Source organism: Mchenga conophoros, linkage group LG14, assembly GCF_057382185.1.
Source record: "Mchenga conophoros isolate Kocher_MC1m ecotype Shallow Benthic linkage group LG14, M_conophoros_male_GT1.1, whole genome shotgun sequence".
In the NCBI taxonomy this organism is placed as follows: Eukaryota; Metazoa; Chordata; class Actinopteri; order Cichliformes; family Cichlidae; genus Mchenga; species Mchenga conophoros.
In genome coordinates this window covers 16,556,410-16,573,419 of record NC_140539.1, presented here as the reverse complement: position 1 = coordinate 16,573,419, position 17,010 = coordinate 16,556,410, and the positions used below count along the sequence as shown (strand labels likewise).

At 39.7% G+C, this 17,010-nt stretch overlaps 1 protein-coding gene across 1 annotated transcript in view; it reads left to right on the top strand.

The window, feature by feature from the left end:
• clmpb (CXADR like membrane protein b) overlaps positions 1-15,933 on the top strand; it is an 88,307-nt gene extending 72,374 nt beyond the window's left edge. Inside the window, exons 5-7 of the mRNA XM_085245568.1 lie at positions 7,016-7,138; positions 7,642-7,783; positions 10,009-15,933. Coding sequence (XP_085101694.1) covers positions 7,016-7,138; positions 7,642-7,783; positions 10,009-10,345 — 602 coding nt within the window. The 3' untranslated portion in view covers positions 10,346-15,933. The remainder of the gene's footprint in view (positions 1-7,015; positions 7,139-7,641; positions 7,784-10,008) is intronic.
• The last annotated feature ends 1,077 nt before the right edge of the window (positions 15,934-17,010 follow it).

The following is a 17,010-nucleotide window of genomic DNA, read 5'->3' as shown; positions in this document are numbered from 1 at the left end:
GAGGTTACCAGGCTGAAAATCTGTATTTTATCTATGTGCACACAGTCCAGTAAAGACTCTCTTAGATGTGTTTTTTCAGGCTTGCTACTTCTTCTTTTGTCCTTCACCTCCAGAGATGGTCGTGTGGGAAATTCCCACCCAGTAGATCAGCAGTTTCAGAAATACTCAGATCAAACCATTTTGCACCCGTAGCCATGCCAAGTTCAAAGTCACTTCAATCACCTTTCCTTCGCACCATTCTGATGCTAAGTTTGACCTTCGGAGGGACTAAATCTAATTTGCTCCTGACCCCAAAGGCCCCAACATGAACCTTGGAGCGCATACTTTTATACTTCAGTTAATCATTGTCGTGTCCAAATCACCCAAATAGATTTTGAAGTATTAGAAGATGCTTTAGAGTATTTTTTCAGAAATTAGAAGTACAGTAATTACAGGGTACAGTGTGGAAGACTTTTTTTTTTTTAAAGCCCACAGCTCCATGGTGCCAAAGGTCAAAAACCCTACTGGGAACTTTTTATGGAAAAGAGGAAAAGTCATATTTATTATTATTCACATATTACACAGACTGTGTGTGCTGACTGAACCGGGTCAGACCAAGGAGTGCAGTTCCTGGCCTATTTTCAAGTATCATTAAAGTTACAGTGTGTAAAATCTCACCATTAGATGTCAGTAGATTGCAGATTGCAGTCAATAGAGTCACTTTTCTTATCCTTCCTAATTCAAGTGCATAAACCATTGTTCAATAAATCCTTGTTTAATCTCTTTATTTGCTTTTTGGGGAAGTAAAAAAATCTCTTCAATCATATTTGCTTTGGTGAACAGAAAACAACCTTTGTAGACTGTTGTAGCTGTGTATATACCAGCTGCTGTCAGGCTTTAAATGTATGCATTAGTCCACTGCACAGTCCACTGTGTTGTAAGCCATTGCTTTACTGCATAAGTTCCCATCTACTGATAGAAAATGAAGATAAGCAAGCATATAATATGAAAAGGCATACTGTAAGTTGACGTTCTATCTTTTGTGATTCATCAGTTTGTATGCATCTTTTCACAGGAGTGACCTAACCTACACTTTATTTACTTATACAATAAATTGTTTAGTGTAATGTAGTGCAAAATACATAGCGTGATTTCTTTTCATTTAATAAGATAAAACTCATATCAAGAGTTTCCATATTGGCTGTTCTAGAATTTTGCATTCTTAAATCAGACTATCTGGTCTTTAAGTGATTTAGGGCTCAAACTGCTCTACTTTTATTAAGGCTGTTGTGTTTTTAGCATGTTTTAATGCTTTTATCTTGTTCTATTTAATCTCAACAAGCCTCTAAAAACAATCAGTGATCACTGTCGGTCTCTCTCGGTTTTTATTACCGCTATTCATTTTAAAGCTCAGTTTTTAAACCTTACGATGTAACTACAGCCCAGGCAGTGCAGCAGTATATTAACAACTAACCTTGTATTGTGGATGGATTATCTCAGTTGTTCTCCCGACTGAAGTTTGGTCCGTTTACAGCATCCTGCAATGCAACTGCATTTGTCCCTAACCATCGGGAACCCTCACGTTAACTTTTATCGAGTGGAAAAAAGTTTGCATTTATCCTTCTGTGTCGCTAGCAGTGTTGGGTAAGTTACTTTAAATTAGTAACTTAGTTACATTACTAGTTACTTCTATCAAAAGTAACTCAGTTACTTCAAGTTACTCATTACTTTCAGAGTAACTAGTTTACTAGGGAAAGTAACTTTGGTTTTACTCAGAATTCTCTTGTTAATGTGTTGCTTCCGTAACTGGATACCCAGCAAGATTGCCAGTCTTCTAGCTTGCTTACTTGCCACAAGTGCACTGTGCCACCTACCAATAGAAAGGAAAAAATAGTGTGCACATTTCCACGAGAGAAATCCCACGCCTGATTCTATCCTAGCCTGCTTTTTACATCCAACACAAAAACTGCAGTCGTGGTGCTTTCGATTGTACTCAGAACTCGGAAATTCTGCCTTCTGAATAGGAAGATGTAGGTAACACCAGACTGCAGATGAGCTGCATACAGGGCTGGACTGGGACAAAAAAATCGTCCCGGGCATTTTGACTAGAGACCGGCCCACCATTATAGGAAAAACCATAAAGCCTTTGAATGAAAATAAACACTGTTGTGACAGTGATGTACACTGTCTTGATGGTATATATATGTATATATATTGTTTGTTGTAAGACTCAGATAATTATTTTTTTAAAAGTGAGACATTTTAAATGAGAATAAGAAAGTATTTCTTTGTGCCCCCCTCTCCCTTTTAATGCCCTACATGGCCCCCTGGCAACACTTTGCTAGACCCGCCCCTGCACAGTTACCAGCTGTCAGCTAAGTAAAAAAAGGAACCTGGTGTTATTTATCTTTCAGAAACAGTTCATAGCTTCTCTTCAACTCATTCATGTCACCTAAAAGGTAAACCTGTTTCTCCATCACAGCTCTGATGATTCAGTAAGGACATCTCCTGGTTTCATCTTCATGTTTCCCTCTCACCAGATAACCAAACCGATATCATGACCAGCAGGTTTACAGCTGTGGCTCCAGCCAACATCAGCTGATACTAGAAATTAATATTAAATAAACTCTAACAACAGCTGATCAAGCTTAAAAGTGCTGCTGTTGTTTAGCGCGACATCCGCTGGTTTCCTCTTTCTGGCGCAAAGTGGGCGATAAATAAACAAGAGAGAAAAGCCGATCAGCTGATCATTGATCAGTTTTATGATTGAAGTAGAAACAGGAGAGGGAGGGTGAGAGGATGAGAGAAGAAGAGGAAACGTTGCAGCAAAGACACAGAATAACTCCAGCTTTGTGTCTTTTTCATTGTAGCTGAAGTCCGGGACAAACTGTTTCTTTTCACCCCAACACGAAACTCGTAATATTTTCTCTGAATACGAGACGATTCCGTTTTTTACGGGATGGTTGGCAACTCTAATAATTAACCTTACGAACAATATAAAGTTCAACATCAGTAACATAGCACCCACCCAGCTGTATAGAAACTCCGTCATGCTAGCTAGCACGCAGTACGAAAAAGTCAGTATAACGAAAATAAACTCCACCTAAACTTGGTTTATATCTGACCCAGATGGACTGCAGGTCATAACTTCTTACCTGAAGTTCAGTTCACCTGACACTCTTGGACCAGCGGCCGCTTCCGGTCTCTCCTCTTGCCTCCCTTTTCCTTCATCCACCTGCTGGCTTCCACCACTTGCTAATGTTATTGAATCTGTGGAAGCTCCGCGATAGCCACCACACGAAGTAACGAATAATAAGCCTATCTAACGAGTAACGCGTTCCTGGTTTTGGCATAATAACTAGTTACCGTGCTCGTTACCACAATAATAACGTAGTTACTGTAACGCGTTACTTAATAACGCGTTAGTCCCAACACTGGTTGCTAGCCACCACATAGCACATCATTATATACCAGCTAGCCAAACTTCAGTAACTCTAAAAAAAGTCAATGCTGTTTACTTTACTGTCTTCATTTATGTCTGAAGTGATAGCAAAGCTCAACGTCTTAATTGGTTTCAGAAATCCCTCAGTCAGAACAACATATATTATATTTAGATGGAAGCTAGCGAGCTAATTCCGTGCTAACTTCTAACTCTGTTAAATTTAATAAATTCTGTTTTCGTGGATGCTGCATGGATGTTACACATGGTAGAGCAGCCACACTGATTATTTTATTACAGATGAAAGAGTTTGGACAGTTTTTCAACTCTCAGTGATGCCGCAGTGATCGTTTGACTTAGGGACCTGCAGCGACGTTTGGGCCCAGACACAACTAATCATGTCAGACTTAAAGACTGGATAAGAACAGCTCATCTGTGCAAGCAAAACCGTCATGTTCAGAGCATTTTCAGGTGAAGATCTTACCTTACGCCATCATTGGAGAGTATTTGACAGTTTTTGTTCCAGACTGCGATACGACTATAACAACTAAATGGAAGCAAGTCGAGGAATCTACAAACCCATCAGGGTATGTGACAGCTTTTGTTTATACTGCATTTCAACAATTTTCAGAATTTGATGTAGAAAAGTTGACAAATTGAGAATCGTTTTAAATAACAGTGAGTAATTTGCTATTTCTTTGACAGGTGTTGTTCAACACACCCATTTATGACACAGCTGTAAAGATCTACTGCCATCTTCCCGGCTACAGGGCTCAGGTAAGACCCAGATCCATGCAAACCAAAACTGACAGAAAATATCAGGAAATTTCTGAGGAACTGAGAGTTGTGGTGATTAAATGTCTCCTTTTACTTTTAGATTGCAATGATGATGGAGTTTCTCAGACTTTAGCAGGAAAAATTTTTATTCTACCGAACACCTAAACTCCTCAGCGCATTGGAGGATTACATTCAAATCCTGAAAGAGAAGCAGCAGGAACCACAAAGCACCAAACTTCCCACCGCCCAGGAGGTGGTGATAGAGGTCGTTCCCCACATCCTGCAGGTTGTTTGGGAGCTTCCTCCTCGTCCCGTCTTGAACATGGCCTCCCAGAGTTTAAGCATACTCTCCACGAGTGTCACCAAGGCCACTTTGGATCGTGTCCCCAAAAATCTCACAGTGATGGAAGGCCATGCCATCTTCACCCACTCCATCTGACACGATACGGTCCAAAGTATCCTGACGAAGATCAGACAGAAATATCCTCAAGAAATTCTATGTAACTTTGCACCAGTGTTGTTCAGGATGGTTGCTGATGTAGCAAAGATCCACATATCCAAAATCTTCAAGCCCCCTTCAAGTTTTCCTGATGGTTCTTCTAAATGAAGAACTTCCATTTGAAAGACTGACAATGTCCAATAGTGTTCCCCGTGAAGGACCTCCATTTGAAAATCTGCCAGTGCCTAAATTTACACAAGTCAAAGAACCTCCTACAGAAATTCTTACAAAGTCTGAAGTTCTTCCCCGTGAAGGACCTCCATTTGAAAAGCTGCAAATATCTGATGTTCTTCCCAGTGAAGGAGTTCCCTTTGAAAATCTATAATTATCTGATGTTCTTTCAAATGAAGAACGTCCTTCTGACAGTCTCAATGACCAACATTCCACCAGCTGAAGAATCTCTTTCAGAAAGTGTCCCAGTGCCTGATGTTCCCTGTGAAAACGCAGCTTTTTCTATGGTTTGGGCCTTTTGTCCACACGTAAACATATACATATACACACATTTACATATACATACGCAGTTACTGTCGCTCCATTTAGAAAGACAGAGGCATCACAGTGAAGTTCGGACATCGGACATTTGAATACATTTTTTTAAATTAAATTTGTATATGCTGTATGCATTTTGTTCTTTCCTAGTTGTGAGTCTACACCAACCAAAATGCTGTCTTTAGTTATTAACATTTGAAATTTTGAAGGCACTTGAAAAGTAACACAAAATTATCTGACTTTCCAGCAAAACACAAACTTTTAGGAAGTACTTCAGGTTTTGTCAGTGTACAAAACCCTGTTTAGTCTTTCCCTCCCAGGCTTCTGGACTTCTGATTGGCCAACATTTCGTTTTTAGCGTTTACATGTGGATGGAGCTTTTTTTTTCTTTTTTTTTTTTTTCTTAAACGAAAACGGAAAGTTTCCATTTTCAAAAATACCCGTGTACGTGTGGTTGTAGCCTTAGTAGTTTATTTTATTGCTACCTGTAATTTATTTCAGTTTACTTTCCTGTGTTTAATTGTTTACTAAGTGTTTGAGGTGTGAAATAAACTGCAGTGGAGTTTGAAAACAAAATATGGGTGTGTGTTGATGTACTTTGTGCCAGGTGGGGGGGCGAAATTTTCTTGTAAAACAAAGGGGGGCTTCGGAAAAAACGTTTGAGAACCACTGACTTACAGTATGATTTCTGGCCCTTTTACAGCCAAAATTACCAAGTAAGTCCAGGCGGTCTGTACGATACTTGTTCAGTATATTAAGTAAGCTTTATTCCATTTTTTTAGGCACTAGTTTGCATAGATTTTGTGTTCTGGGAACTAATGAGGTTGTACAGTATACTCAAAATGAATAAGTTGCCCTAACTTAGTCATCTTAAGTAAGCTGTACACAATTTTGTTTTTTGAGGCAGCGAGTCTGCATAGTTTTGTTTTGTTTTTTAGATCCGGGAACTAATTAGATCTTTGATGAAAAACATGTTTAATGGGCTGAAATACACCGAATCATTCACCTGACAGCCAAAGTGCAGAACTGAAATTCACACAGAAGAACTTGGAAACTAGCTGAACAGCCATAAGCAAAACATGTCTAATGGCAAAAGAAAATTTTGAGCTAGAAAACATCTGAAGAAATATTGAAAACTCATATTCCTTAAATCACTGGAAGAGCTGGATTCTGTATTATATGTTTATATGTCTAAACTCAAGAATCTCAAATTTAAAAAATTTAAATTAAATTTAAAAAAAAAAAAATTTTCAGAATATCTGCTCTGTGTGTGTGTGTGTGTGTGTGTGTGTGTGTGTGTGTGTGTGTGTGTGTGTGTGTGTGTGCGTATCAGCGAGTGAGTGACATGCAGAGAACGATCTGAACTGGCATCAAGTGAACAGGAAAATTAGTTTTAAAACTTTAAATGTTTTGGGGGTTTTATTTTATTTGATTGGTTAATGTGTTTTAGTGGGGAGATAAACTATACAGACTAAACACAGAGACATTAACTTGCATCCATAATTGCACGTGTCCAACTAAAAACCTTCAAAATTAATTACATCCACCAAACAACACCTGTTCAACCTAATTAGATTTCACTGGACAGTAATACACAGCCATTATTTATTGGTCTGGGATGGCTGTCATTGGTGGGGATGACTAAATATCCCATGGGACTTTGGGGCTACATCGGTCTGTCAAACACGCTCCCATGATGGGCTTCTCTCTAAGATAAACACTCCAATGTCTGTCTGTCTCTCTACCTCTAAGTTCTTCCTTCCGTCATTATAGACATTTCAGTTGTCTCTCCTTTATAATTGATATTGCATTGTTTTTCTTGTTCTCCCCAGATCTGAAGAACCCAGAGATTGTGACCCTGAGGAATCTCACCATGGACAGCACAGGTGTCTACAGGTGCACTGCAAGCAATGACGTGGGAGAGGAAAACTGCACCATCGAGGTCACAATAAAACGTGAGTTTGGGGAGAAAAGGGCGATGGAGTTGACCTAACAGCATTCACCTCGCACCAAACTGCCACTCTGATTGATGGTTATTGTTTCAAACAGCAGCTAGAAATACATTTATTCCCCTCCCTGCCTTTCCATCTAGCTCCTTTCACCCTCTTTATTCTCCTTCAGTGCTTCAACTGGACTAAACCAAAATTGCTGGCTATGGTCACCACCCCTGCCCCATGTCACGTTTCACTCTAAAACTAGTACATTGCATCAAAGGCCCAGCACGATTATGGTCATGTGTAGACACAAGGCAAATCAAGTGGTTCAGCATAAACAGTTTTCAATTCTTAACTAGAACTCAGGTGCTGTAGCAAAAAGATAGGGAGTGTTTTTCCAGCAAATGGGCATGAAGGATAAGTATTTGTGAATTTAAGAGTTCATGGGAAAACTATGAATAATATGAGACCAGAGACCGTAAGTGACTCAATCTTTCATCAACTACCTCCTTTCTTGTTCACAGACGTGAGGGATGTGGGGATGGTTGCGGGCGCAGTGGTGGGTATATCCCTCGGTGTCCTCATTGTGATATTAATCATCTGGCTCGTCTTCCGGAAGAAAGAGAAGAAGAAGTACGAGGAAGAGGAGACCCCAAATGAGATCAGGTTTATTAATCATCATTTGTCCAGTGATTGTTTCATTTTTTCACCATTTTGCAGGTTTTATGTGTGTTAGCGTGTCAGTCTTTGTTACTTGTGGGGCTCTGTGGGGCTGTTGCGTTCTGCTTAGCTGCAGTTTAAATTTTTTGTTGAACTCAAACATTTGTTTCCTGGCTGTAATCACTTGTAATCAATGGTGATGACTTTTTTGAGTATTTCTGCATTTTACCCTTAATCTAGTTGCTGCGTTGCACAAATCAGCTGACGACCAGCACATTGATTTTGCAGATACTTGTATTCTGCATGCTCTGTATGCAATATATTCTAACCCCTTCAATTTGTACTAGAATGTAAGGGGCATTCCTTTTGTATCATTTTCTGTCTGTATCATTTTCAGAAACTTTCGCAAGGCTAAAAGTATTTGCTTTTAGCGCTGCTGTCCAAAGTGAGAAAGATGCAAACTTCTCTGATTTGCTGCAAGCTTGTGTAAATTTCCTTGGTTGCCGCAATTATGCACACTGCAACGGTTATGACACCGGCAGAGCACTTTTGTTCACTACATCAGTGATGTAGTAGTTCACCTGGCTCATAGTCCTTCACAGTTCACAAGTTACTGAAAAGTGTGAAGTACAGAAAGAAGGTGAGAAGTTTTCTTGTTTAAAATCCACTGAGAATGAAAAACGTGTACGTGACCTTGAGCACAGTTTGGGTGAAGAGCTGTTAAGTGACCACTGTGTCCAAGTTTCACTAAAATCTCACCAGTAGCCCAGTAAAGACTACCTGTTACAATTTTTATGAAAAACATAAATATTCTATTAATAATTTATGCATGTTTAAGTGTCCATGTGACAGGTTTTTTTTGCAGACAAAAATGAAAACATAAAATAATGAAATATTTAAAAAATCGCCCTCAAGTAAAAATTGTTATACGACAACATGCTTCTGAAATAAGATAAGTGTAAGACAGTTTAGCTGCAGCGCTGTGTAACACGTGGTTGGTTGGATGAACTGATGTTGATTGGTGCATGTTAACCTGCTGTGTGTGAGCACTGATTCCACTGGAACGGTTTTAAACTACAGCTAAGCAAGTCACATTCTAATTGAAACAGCCACAGCCCCTTTATGCCTGCATGTGCTCGATGTCATCCCGTCGTGCTGCCTGTGCTTTTTTTGTGTTTCTCTGTGTCTAAAAGGGGAAACAACTACAAGGTAGTTTTCATCGATTATCTTTTAGGAGCTTTCTTTTCAAACCACCCTTGTATTTCAGTGTGTGCCTGTGTGCTCATGGAGCTGAGATCTCACAATAGTTTTTATTTATCCCTTTAAGACCTGAATGCACAGGTGGACTCTGTGGACCTTGTAAGAGCAACGTTTTTGTGACAGAGTGGACTTGGTGTAGGTGCATATTTACCGATGTAACAATGAATAATGCAGCATAGCTTAGGAGTAAATAAAGTAGGTGTAATGAAGTGCTTTCTGTTTTCATAACATTCTACGTCTGAGCTTTTCCACTGTTGTTGCTGTACCAGACCACCAGAGCGATGCAGATCTCATGGGTACGGCTTTTGAACCACCCAACACTGTTTAAAAACTGTTCACTTTATGCAAGGGCTATGGGACCCTCTGTGTTGTGCCTGGTGAGACGTTGCAGTGTTGCCAGTAGTGCACAGCTGAGAAGTTTCTATTTCTAACTTTCTGAACAGATCCTCACTAATTCAAGTACCATCCAAACACCAATGACAGCAAAAATGTCTTCAGAGTTGCTGTTTAATGGTAGGGTCAGGGACAAACTCTTTCAGGTTACTTTTACCCAGCAGTTTATTGGAATATTTCTTGGAATATTTTAACCCTGTTATTAAAAGCTGAGGCAAAAGTAGAATTATAAAGTTTTCACTGTGTTCACAGCAAAAACTTTTTATCCCCCCCTTGTAACAATTGTATCTGGGGAACAAGTGATTTCAGCAGATTTCATTATTTCATGCAAATGTGTTTCACAAAAGTTAGACGCTGCAGGAATCTCATGAATTACATGAGCCCCCCTACATAATACTACTCCCATGTGTCCTAGACCTTAGAATAATATATTGAAATGGCACTTCCGTGTACTCTTTTGCAGTTTATTGTATGTTTGTACGGTTCTAATTTCAAGTACAGGTACAGTTAATTCAGCTAAATTAAAAATGATATGGACTTTTGTCACGATTGTGTTTTCTGTGTGTTTTTAACCACAGGGAGGATGCCGAGGCTCCCAAGGCCAAGCTAGTAAAGCCCAACTCCTTGTCCTCATCCCGCTCCGGCAGTTCACGCTCCGGTGCCTCCTCCACCCAGTCCATGGTGCACAACACTGCCCAGCGTGGTCACCGCCCTCGCCCACCTGCTGTAGCAGCTCTCAAGGAAAATGGACACCCTCCTGGCTTCCCCCAGTCCCCTCCATCCTACACTACAGTGGTGCCCCCTAAAACCACTGAGCCCCCTGCCACTCCCAAATTCAACTCCAGGAACATGTCCGCGCCTACACCCCCAACCCTCATGGTGCCCGCCCAGACCAAGGCCTTTCAGACTGTGTAGGACTGAAAGCCAGCCCCTTCTTACAGCCATGCGAGACTCCCATCCCTTTCCAAGCCCACCAGCCCCGTCCCAAAGACTAAGACTCTTCCATAAACAAAGAAATGCGACTAGTTAAAAGGATGTAATTAAAAGAATCAATACTATAAGTCGAAAAGTACTTTTAATGAATGCATATTTAAAAAGGGAAAAATAAGACATGCTTGCCCCCTATTGAATTACATAAAACAACAAAACAAAAGAAAAAGCAGTGACCTAAGTTTGTCTCATGGCTAAAGGCAGAACTTATTTTCTTGAGTTCCTTCACTTGACTTCGGAAGGCACAGGGAAGCACCATGAGCAGTGAGGTGGAAGAAGCCCCTAGTAAAGCTTTTATTTATTCATGAAATCCAAGGGTTAGGCATACAGTAGGGGGAAAAAAGGGAAATAGTCTGGATAATAGCGTAAATCTAAAGTCTGAACCAATGGAGTCTCATTGCTTTTGAGCATCAGTTGTAAGATATGAGTGCAAGCAGGATGGAGGAAAATAAGGACGAAAGCAGAAAAACGTATGACAGCAACTTTTTTTTCTCTCTCCCTCTCGGAGGACGGGGTTTGTGGTGATTCTCAGATTCATGTCACCCTGCAGCCCTGACTTGCTGCTTCCAGCACCTGCTCCGAAACCACAAAAGCCCCCCTTTGCTTCCCATGGGCTGGGCCAATCGTGCCCATCCGTGTAGACAGGCACGGCGCGTGGCATGTGCATCATCTGCCTCGGTGCTCTTGGTCTTTTCGTGCTCTCATGAGGAACCCATGAGAAACCATGACAGTTGTGAGACTGATTCAGTTGCCTCACAAACAGCTCATCTGCTTTACCAATCAGCAGGGGATACTTCAGGTACAAGGATGTAGCACTGATGTTAAGTCAAATCAGTCTTACCCCCAGTCGTTAGCCTCCCCTCTTCCCCCTTGCGGATCCTGTGTGCATCTATGGACATCTTTTTCTGGTACCAAATATCCTCCCTGAATAATTAAATAGTATTTATTAGGCTTGTAGTGATACTTTAAATATAGGGATAAGCATTCTATTAGAACCAGCTGGACTTGTTTTTCTTTTCTGTGTATCTTCTCTATGAACAGGTTGTAAAGAGTGACAGACAGCCATGTGTCCATTCATTCATATTAAGAAGTGCCACCAATCCCTAGGATGGGTTATTATTATTACAATTATTATTGTTATTATGGCTTTTTTAACTCTTTTGTTTACCTACTACATTTCTGAACTGAAACCAAAATTTTTCACCATGAATGTGTGCTGTACAAAGATGGTGGATCCCATTGTTTTCAGCCTCCTGTAAACATACCGAATCAATGCTCAAGCCAAGGCACAAAGAATTGACCACGAGGTTCAATTTGAATGAAGGGAGCAAGGAGTATGATTCTAGAGATTTCTATTGTACAGCGTGTGTGTGGTATCATTGTCAGTACTCTCATTGGATCCATTAAAGTGGTGTGGCACTTGATTGCTGTCTTGCTCAGTCACCAGGTCCTGCTTGGTCATTGGTTAAACTGTGCTTATCAGCCAGTCCCGCTTTTGTCATGTCCTCAGACATACCCAGTGCAATTTGATTGAAAGTAGCTGAGAAAAGGGCAAGTAGCCTATCTAGTGTGCCTTCGCAATCCCTCTTTCCTTTGATGTTTTTTTTTTCTTTGTCCTTATCTTCAGCACACCAGTGGTTAAGTCTCACATCCAGCTTTGAAGGTCAACAGCAGCAAATACTGAGAGATACACCTAAACAAACTTGCCCCTAGTAATAAGCGAGGCAGCCTAGGGACCGCCAAGCAGAGTGAATTATCCCTGGTGAGCAAAGCAATCCCATGCCACGGGACTATGTACTGTACATTCTGTAATCAGTCTTGTTTTATATTGTACATACAGATAGATATACGCACATGATGTCATTTAATTTAAAACACAAGGGTATGTAAGGGGAGATCCCCCCCCCCCCACCCCCTTACAAAAGAGTCAAAAGGGAAACCCAAAGTGAATTTAGACCGTGTGTTTTTATACACATGCTGTGTGAACATGTGAAGCCCCTGTGTCACCAGATTTACATCAAAACAAATTCGGTGCAACACAAGGTATGAACAATTAAAATCAATTTGTTTTGTCTAAGACAAGATCCCATCATACATACTGGACAGATTCCCATAAGAGGTATAGATTTTATTAATTAGTGTGACAGTAATTGTTTTCTTTCTGTTTTAGTGACCCTTTGACCTTCCTCATTTTATCCTACCATTGGGATAAAATTGCCCTTTTACCCAATATCAACACATTTGATATGTAAAAAAGTTCCCAAATTCATTCCAACAACTGACAAAAAAAAGAATTATTAATTTAGGATTAGTTGGGTTTAAAATCATGCTAAACTGGAACTAAAACCACTGCCAGCACTATCTTAACATGGTCAACAAAGGAAAACAAACTAACCCTAACTAAAAATCTATAAGAAGCTGCCTTCAGATAGGAATTTCAAGGTGAATGTATGAAATAGATATTTACTGATATTTAACGTAATATGTAAAGATATGTAATAGTTTTAAAGCAATCAGGTGGAGTTTTCATTTATGTTAGAAATATTAATTATGTTAACCAATTAGTGGCCATCCAGTATGTTGACCTATGCTTACTTTATTTAAGTCAGCATGGCCTTCTGGAGAGTTATGTTGCACATACCTGTTCTAAATGAACAAACAGGTGGGGACAACAGAGAGCATTACATGATGAAGGTGCTCAACCAGTAACCGTGGCAATCCCATCTTACCTAGCATATACTCTGAGATAGCATTTTAACTATCTAGCTATCATTGTGTATCCTTGACCAGGTCTCCACAGCGATAATTTGCTAGTTATGATGAAAATCTTCATCAGAGCAGAATTTATACTACTCTGAACTCTAGCTCGCCAAAAGAAAAATTCACTATTCTGCATTTTCAGTCCTTATGTTTTTAAATTGCTGAGCTCAGCTATGAAAGTGGAAGACCACTAAATGAGCAAAATTTATAGTATAATCAAACCATGCACAGTCTGTATAGTTAATTGATGATGAATGTTTGGCAAATAAATTAATTATCTTGGTTTGGACATATAAAAAAAAATTTTTTTTTTTGTTAGTTTTATGACCCCATTGCCTCTCAGGACAAACGGTAACTGAAGATCCCTTTACTGGTTTAAAGTAAGTTGCTCTTTCCTCCATCAATACTTATATACCTGTAACTTCTAAATCTGAATTCCACATTATAGTGAAATGTTTCTTGTGCAATGAAGTTTTTTAACCTAAAATGTTCAGAAAACCAGCATCTGTCTGAAAAGCACACTTGGTTTGATTTCACACACGGGATTTCACACATGACTAAGTGTGAGGTAAATTTAGAAAAACACGAAACAAAACAATGCCTTTTATATTTAACTACAGACAGCAATTCATATTTGAGCAGGGAAGCTACTGTGTATGTGTGCGTCTGAGTGTGCGAGGGTGCATGCGTGCATGCATGCATGTGAATGTGCGTGAGTGTGTGGGTGTATGCATGTAAATTCGGTACAAGCCCTCGGGCCACACCCACACATTCCCATGTTAGCCATTCACTGAATGAGAAGGATCCAGCCAGGCAAAGCAACTTCTATCCAAATTGATATGACTGCAGACTGGCAGTGTTTATTTTAGTTTTCACTGACTTGTATGCCTATTGAACTTGGCTTCGCAGGCGGTAGTCTTGTTTTTGCCCGTGGGGGTGGCGTCCTGAGATAAAGCACGTCCATAATTCATAACTATCATGAGCTCTGGAGGCCACTTGTGCGCTCCCTCCTTGGTCTTGCTGTCTTTTAACACAGAATGCACTTGGCCCTGGGTGTACTGATGGCATCTCAAGGTGCATGCGTACGCACATTTAACACAAACAGGTAAAAGTTGTATATACACACACATACAGACATGTATACGCTGTATTCAGGTGCACACAAAAACACAGGTGTGTGCCTCATGTACATTCACAGTTGGCACGCACATCGTCACAAACACGTACACGGTGTACGCAAACAAAAGCCAAACCACATTTCTTGTTTTTTCTGCTCCTTCAGAATCAATTTGATGGATCAAATGTCTGAAGGTATTACAGCTGACTGATGGAACCAGGATACTAAATACAGCACAGAAAGGGACACACAACAGTGCATCCACCCAGAGGACATCTGCTGTCTTACACACACACACATGCACATATACAAAAGCAGCTAGTGTAACAAAACACACACACTTGCACTTAGAAAGACAGACACTGCTATGCATCTTAACAATCTGGATGGCATATGCCTAAAGACTTTTTTTTAGGAATCTGCAAGTGTAGTCCTGGGAATTAGGAGTGGTGTAACAGGATTGATACTGAGCCAGGAATGTAGGCTCTTGTCATTGAAATTCCCTCCACCACTGATGAAAGTAGCAGTGGAGGTGGAGGATGGGATGCGAGTCTTCCAGCTGTTAAATTCCTCCAAGCTTTTTGATTTGCTTTCCAGCATCTGCAAGTCTCAGGTGGCAGATTCCCCAGTTTATGAGCCCTCGCGTTGCATCTCTCCTCTCATGTGTGCAGCTTAGTGGCCCGGCAAACTTGTGCTCTTTCCAACAAATGAATTTTAAGGCGCTTCAATGTCAGTTCAGCAGAGAGGAGGAGGAAAGTCTTAAAACAAGTCAGTGTCAGCAGCGCATCCACTATCATCCCTTAGTACAGTATCCATCAGTACTATATACTGTCTTATTATCATCACTCAAAGGTGCAGTAAAATCAGTAATGGTTATCTTGCATTATATGATAGGAGTATGACTCTCATGTAGCCACATTGTTTTATGTTTGAATTAAATGTCAGTTGTGTTCTGATTAAAGTTGTTGAGCAGGGCAAAGTGATGCTCGGACTTTGTGGTTTGGCCTTGTATGTCAGCATAAGGGAATGTGATGTATTAATACTTTTTTCCAAAAGGAGACTGATGGGGCTTAATTCAACTTCAAGAGGGAAAGAAAGCAAAGATACCTGCATGTTATATAGGAAATGAGCAGATGATTGGGAATGCTTTGCTTTGATGTAACATAACTGTAATCGGTTTAAAAAAAATACAAATCAAAACTTGTAAATATATCCACATAAAAATTTTATGAAGCTTTATTTTGTTATCTTCCTTAGTTTGTTTTTTTATTTGATTTCTTTTTTTTTTTTCAAAATCCTTGTATATCACACTATTTTGTGCGCCAAGCTCATCATCGGCCTGTGTGGGATCTGAGTGGTTGGCTGTTTCTCTTGGCTCCATTGTTTCAGTGTCAAGGGGAGACACGCTCATCACGGCGTTACTAAAGGGAAATGTAAGACACCTTTGTTTTCTTTACTCGCATTTGTTTTTCTAATGTGGCGTCTTCTTGGTTTTGTAAAACAGTATACGATTTTTTGGTTTCTTCGTTCGATGAAAACAATCCATGTAAATATCACGAGTCAAAAAAATGTATATTTTTACGATCTCTGAGTTATTACTCTTTCATTTGCAAATAAAATATTCAATGACAACTTATATTGTCGTCTGGCATCTTGATTTGGATCGTAAATTATTTTTTAAATTTGTTTGTTTTTTGCGTACAAAATTACAATTTTCAAACTGCATTTTGTTTTTCCCCAGGTTATCTTTGTCTAATATTCAAATTTGCTAATGATCTGAAAAATATAAGTGTGGGGAAAAAAAGAAAGGAAAAAGGCAAATACTTTCACAGCCCTTTCACTGCTCTTTAGACGATTTTTTTCACTCCCTGTTCTCATATTTTGCACATTTTGTTTTTTCAGACATGTCAAGAATTAATGTGGAATATAAACTTGCTTGATGTTCTTTACTGAGTAAGGTACTGTAAATATGTATTCACACAATCGTCATTTCGTATGATTTGGCTGATGGGACTGGAATTTGACAGCTGACAGCAACATTTCATTCATGACCTACTTGCAGGAAATAATAAAACGCTGAAGGGGAAAACAAAAGCAAACATGAATGTTAACAGTGCATGGTTTTTGAAAAAAAAAAAAAAGGTAAATGTTGAAGAGTGTGAACCATTTTGTAAAGCTTCATATAGTGTAGCTTTGTAAAATAGTTATTGTGTTAAAACTTTACTCTTAGGTCCTGTGTACTGTACAGCAGTGGTCCCCAATCCCTGAGTCGTTTGGTACCGGGCCACGAGAGTTGAGGCTCAGATGTGAAATTTATGGTTTTCAGGGTTTTTATCAGTTTTTATCGTTAATTCAGTTTCCCTGGGTATTTTCCCTTGTGTTATGAACAACTCTTCTTTTTTTTTGGTAGTGGTACTGGTTTTATTTTGTTGTATTTATCTGCAACACCTTAAAGGCCGGTCCGTGAAAATATTGTCGGACATAAACCGGTTCTAGGCGCAAAAAAGGTTGGGGACCATTGCTGTACAGTATATGGACTGGCAGAACAACTAGCCCTGGAATTATTGGTTCACTACAGTTCAGAACACCATAGTCAGTTTTTTAAACATAAATTTACTGTTATAGTTCTGTATATTAAAAACAGCCATTACATTCTGTACTAACTAAGCCCATCCAAATGTGAACCTCTCGTCTGCTTAGGAGGCAGCGTTTG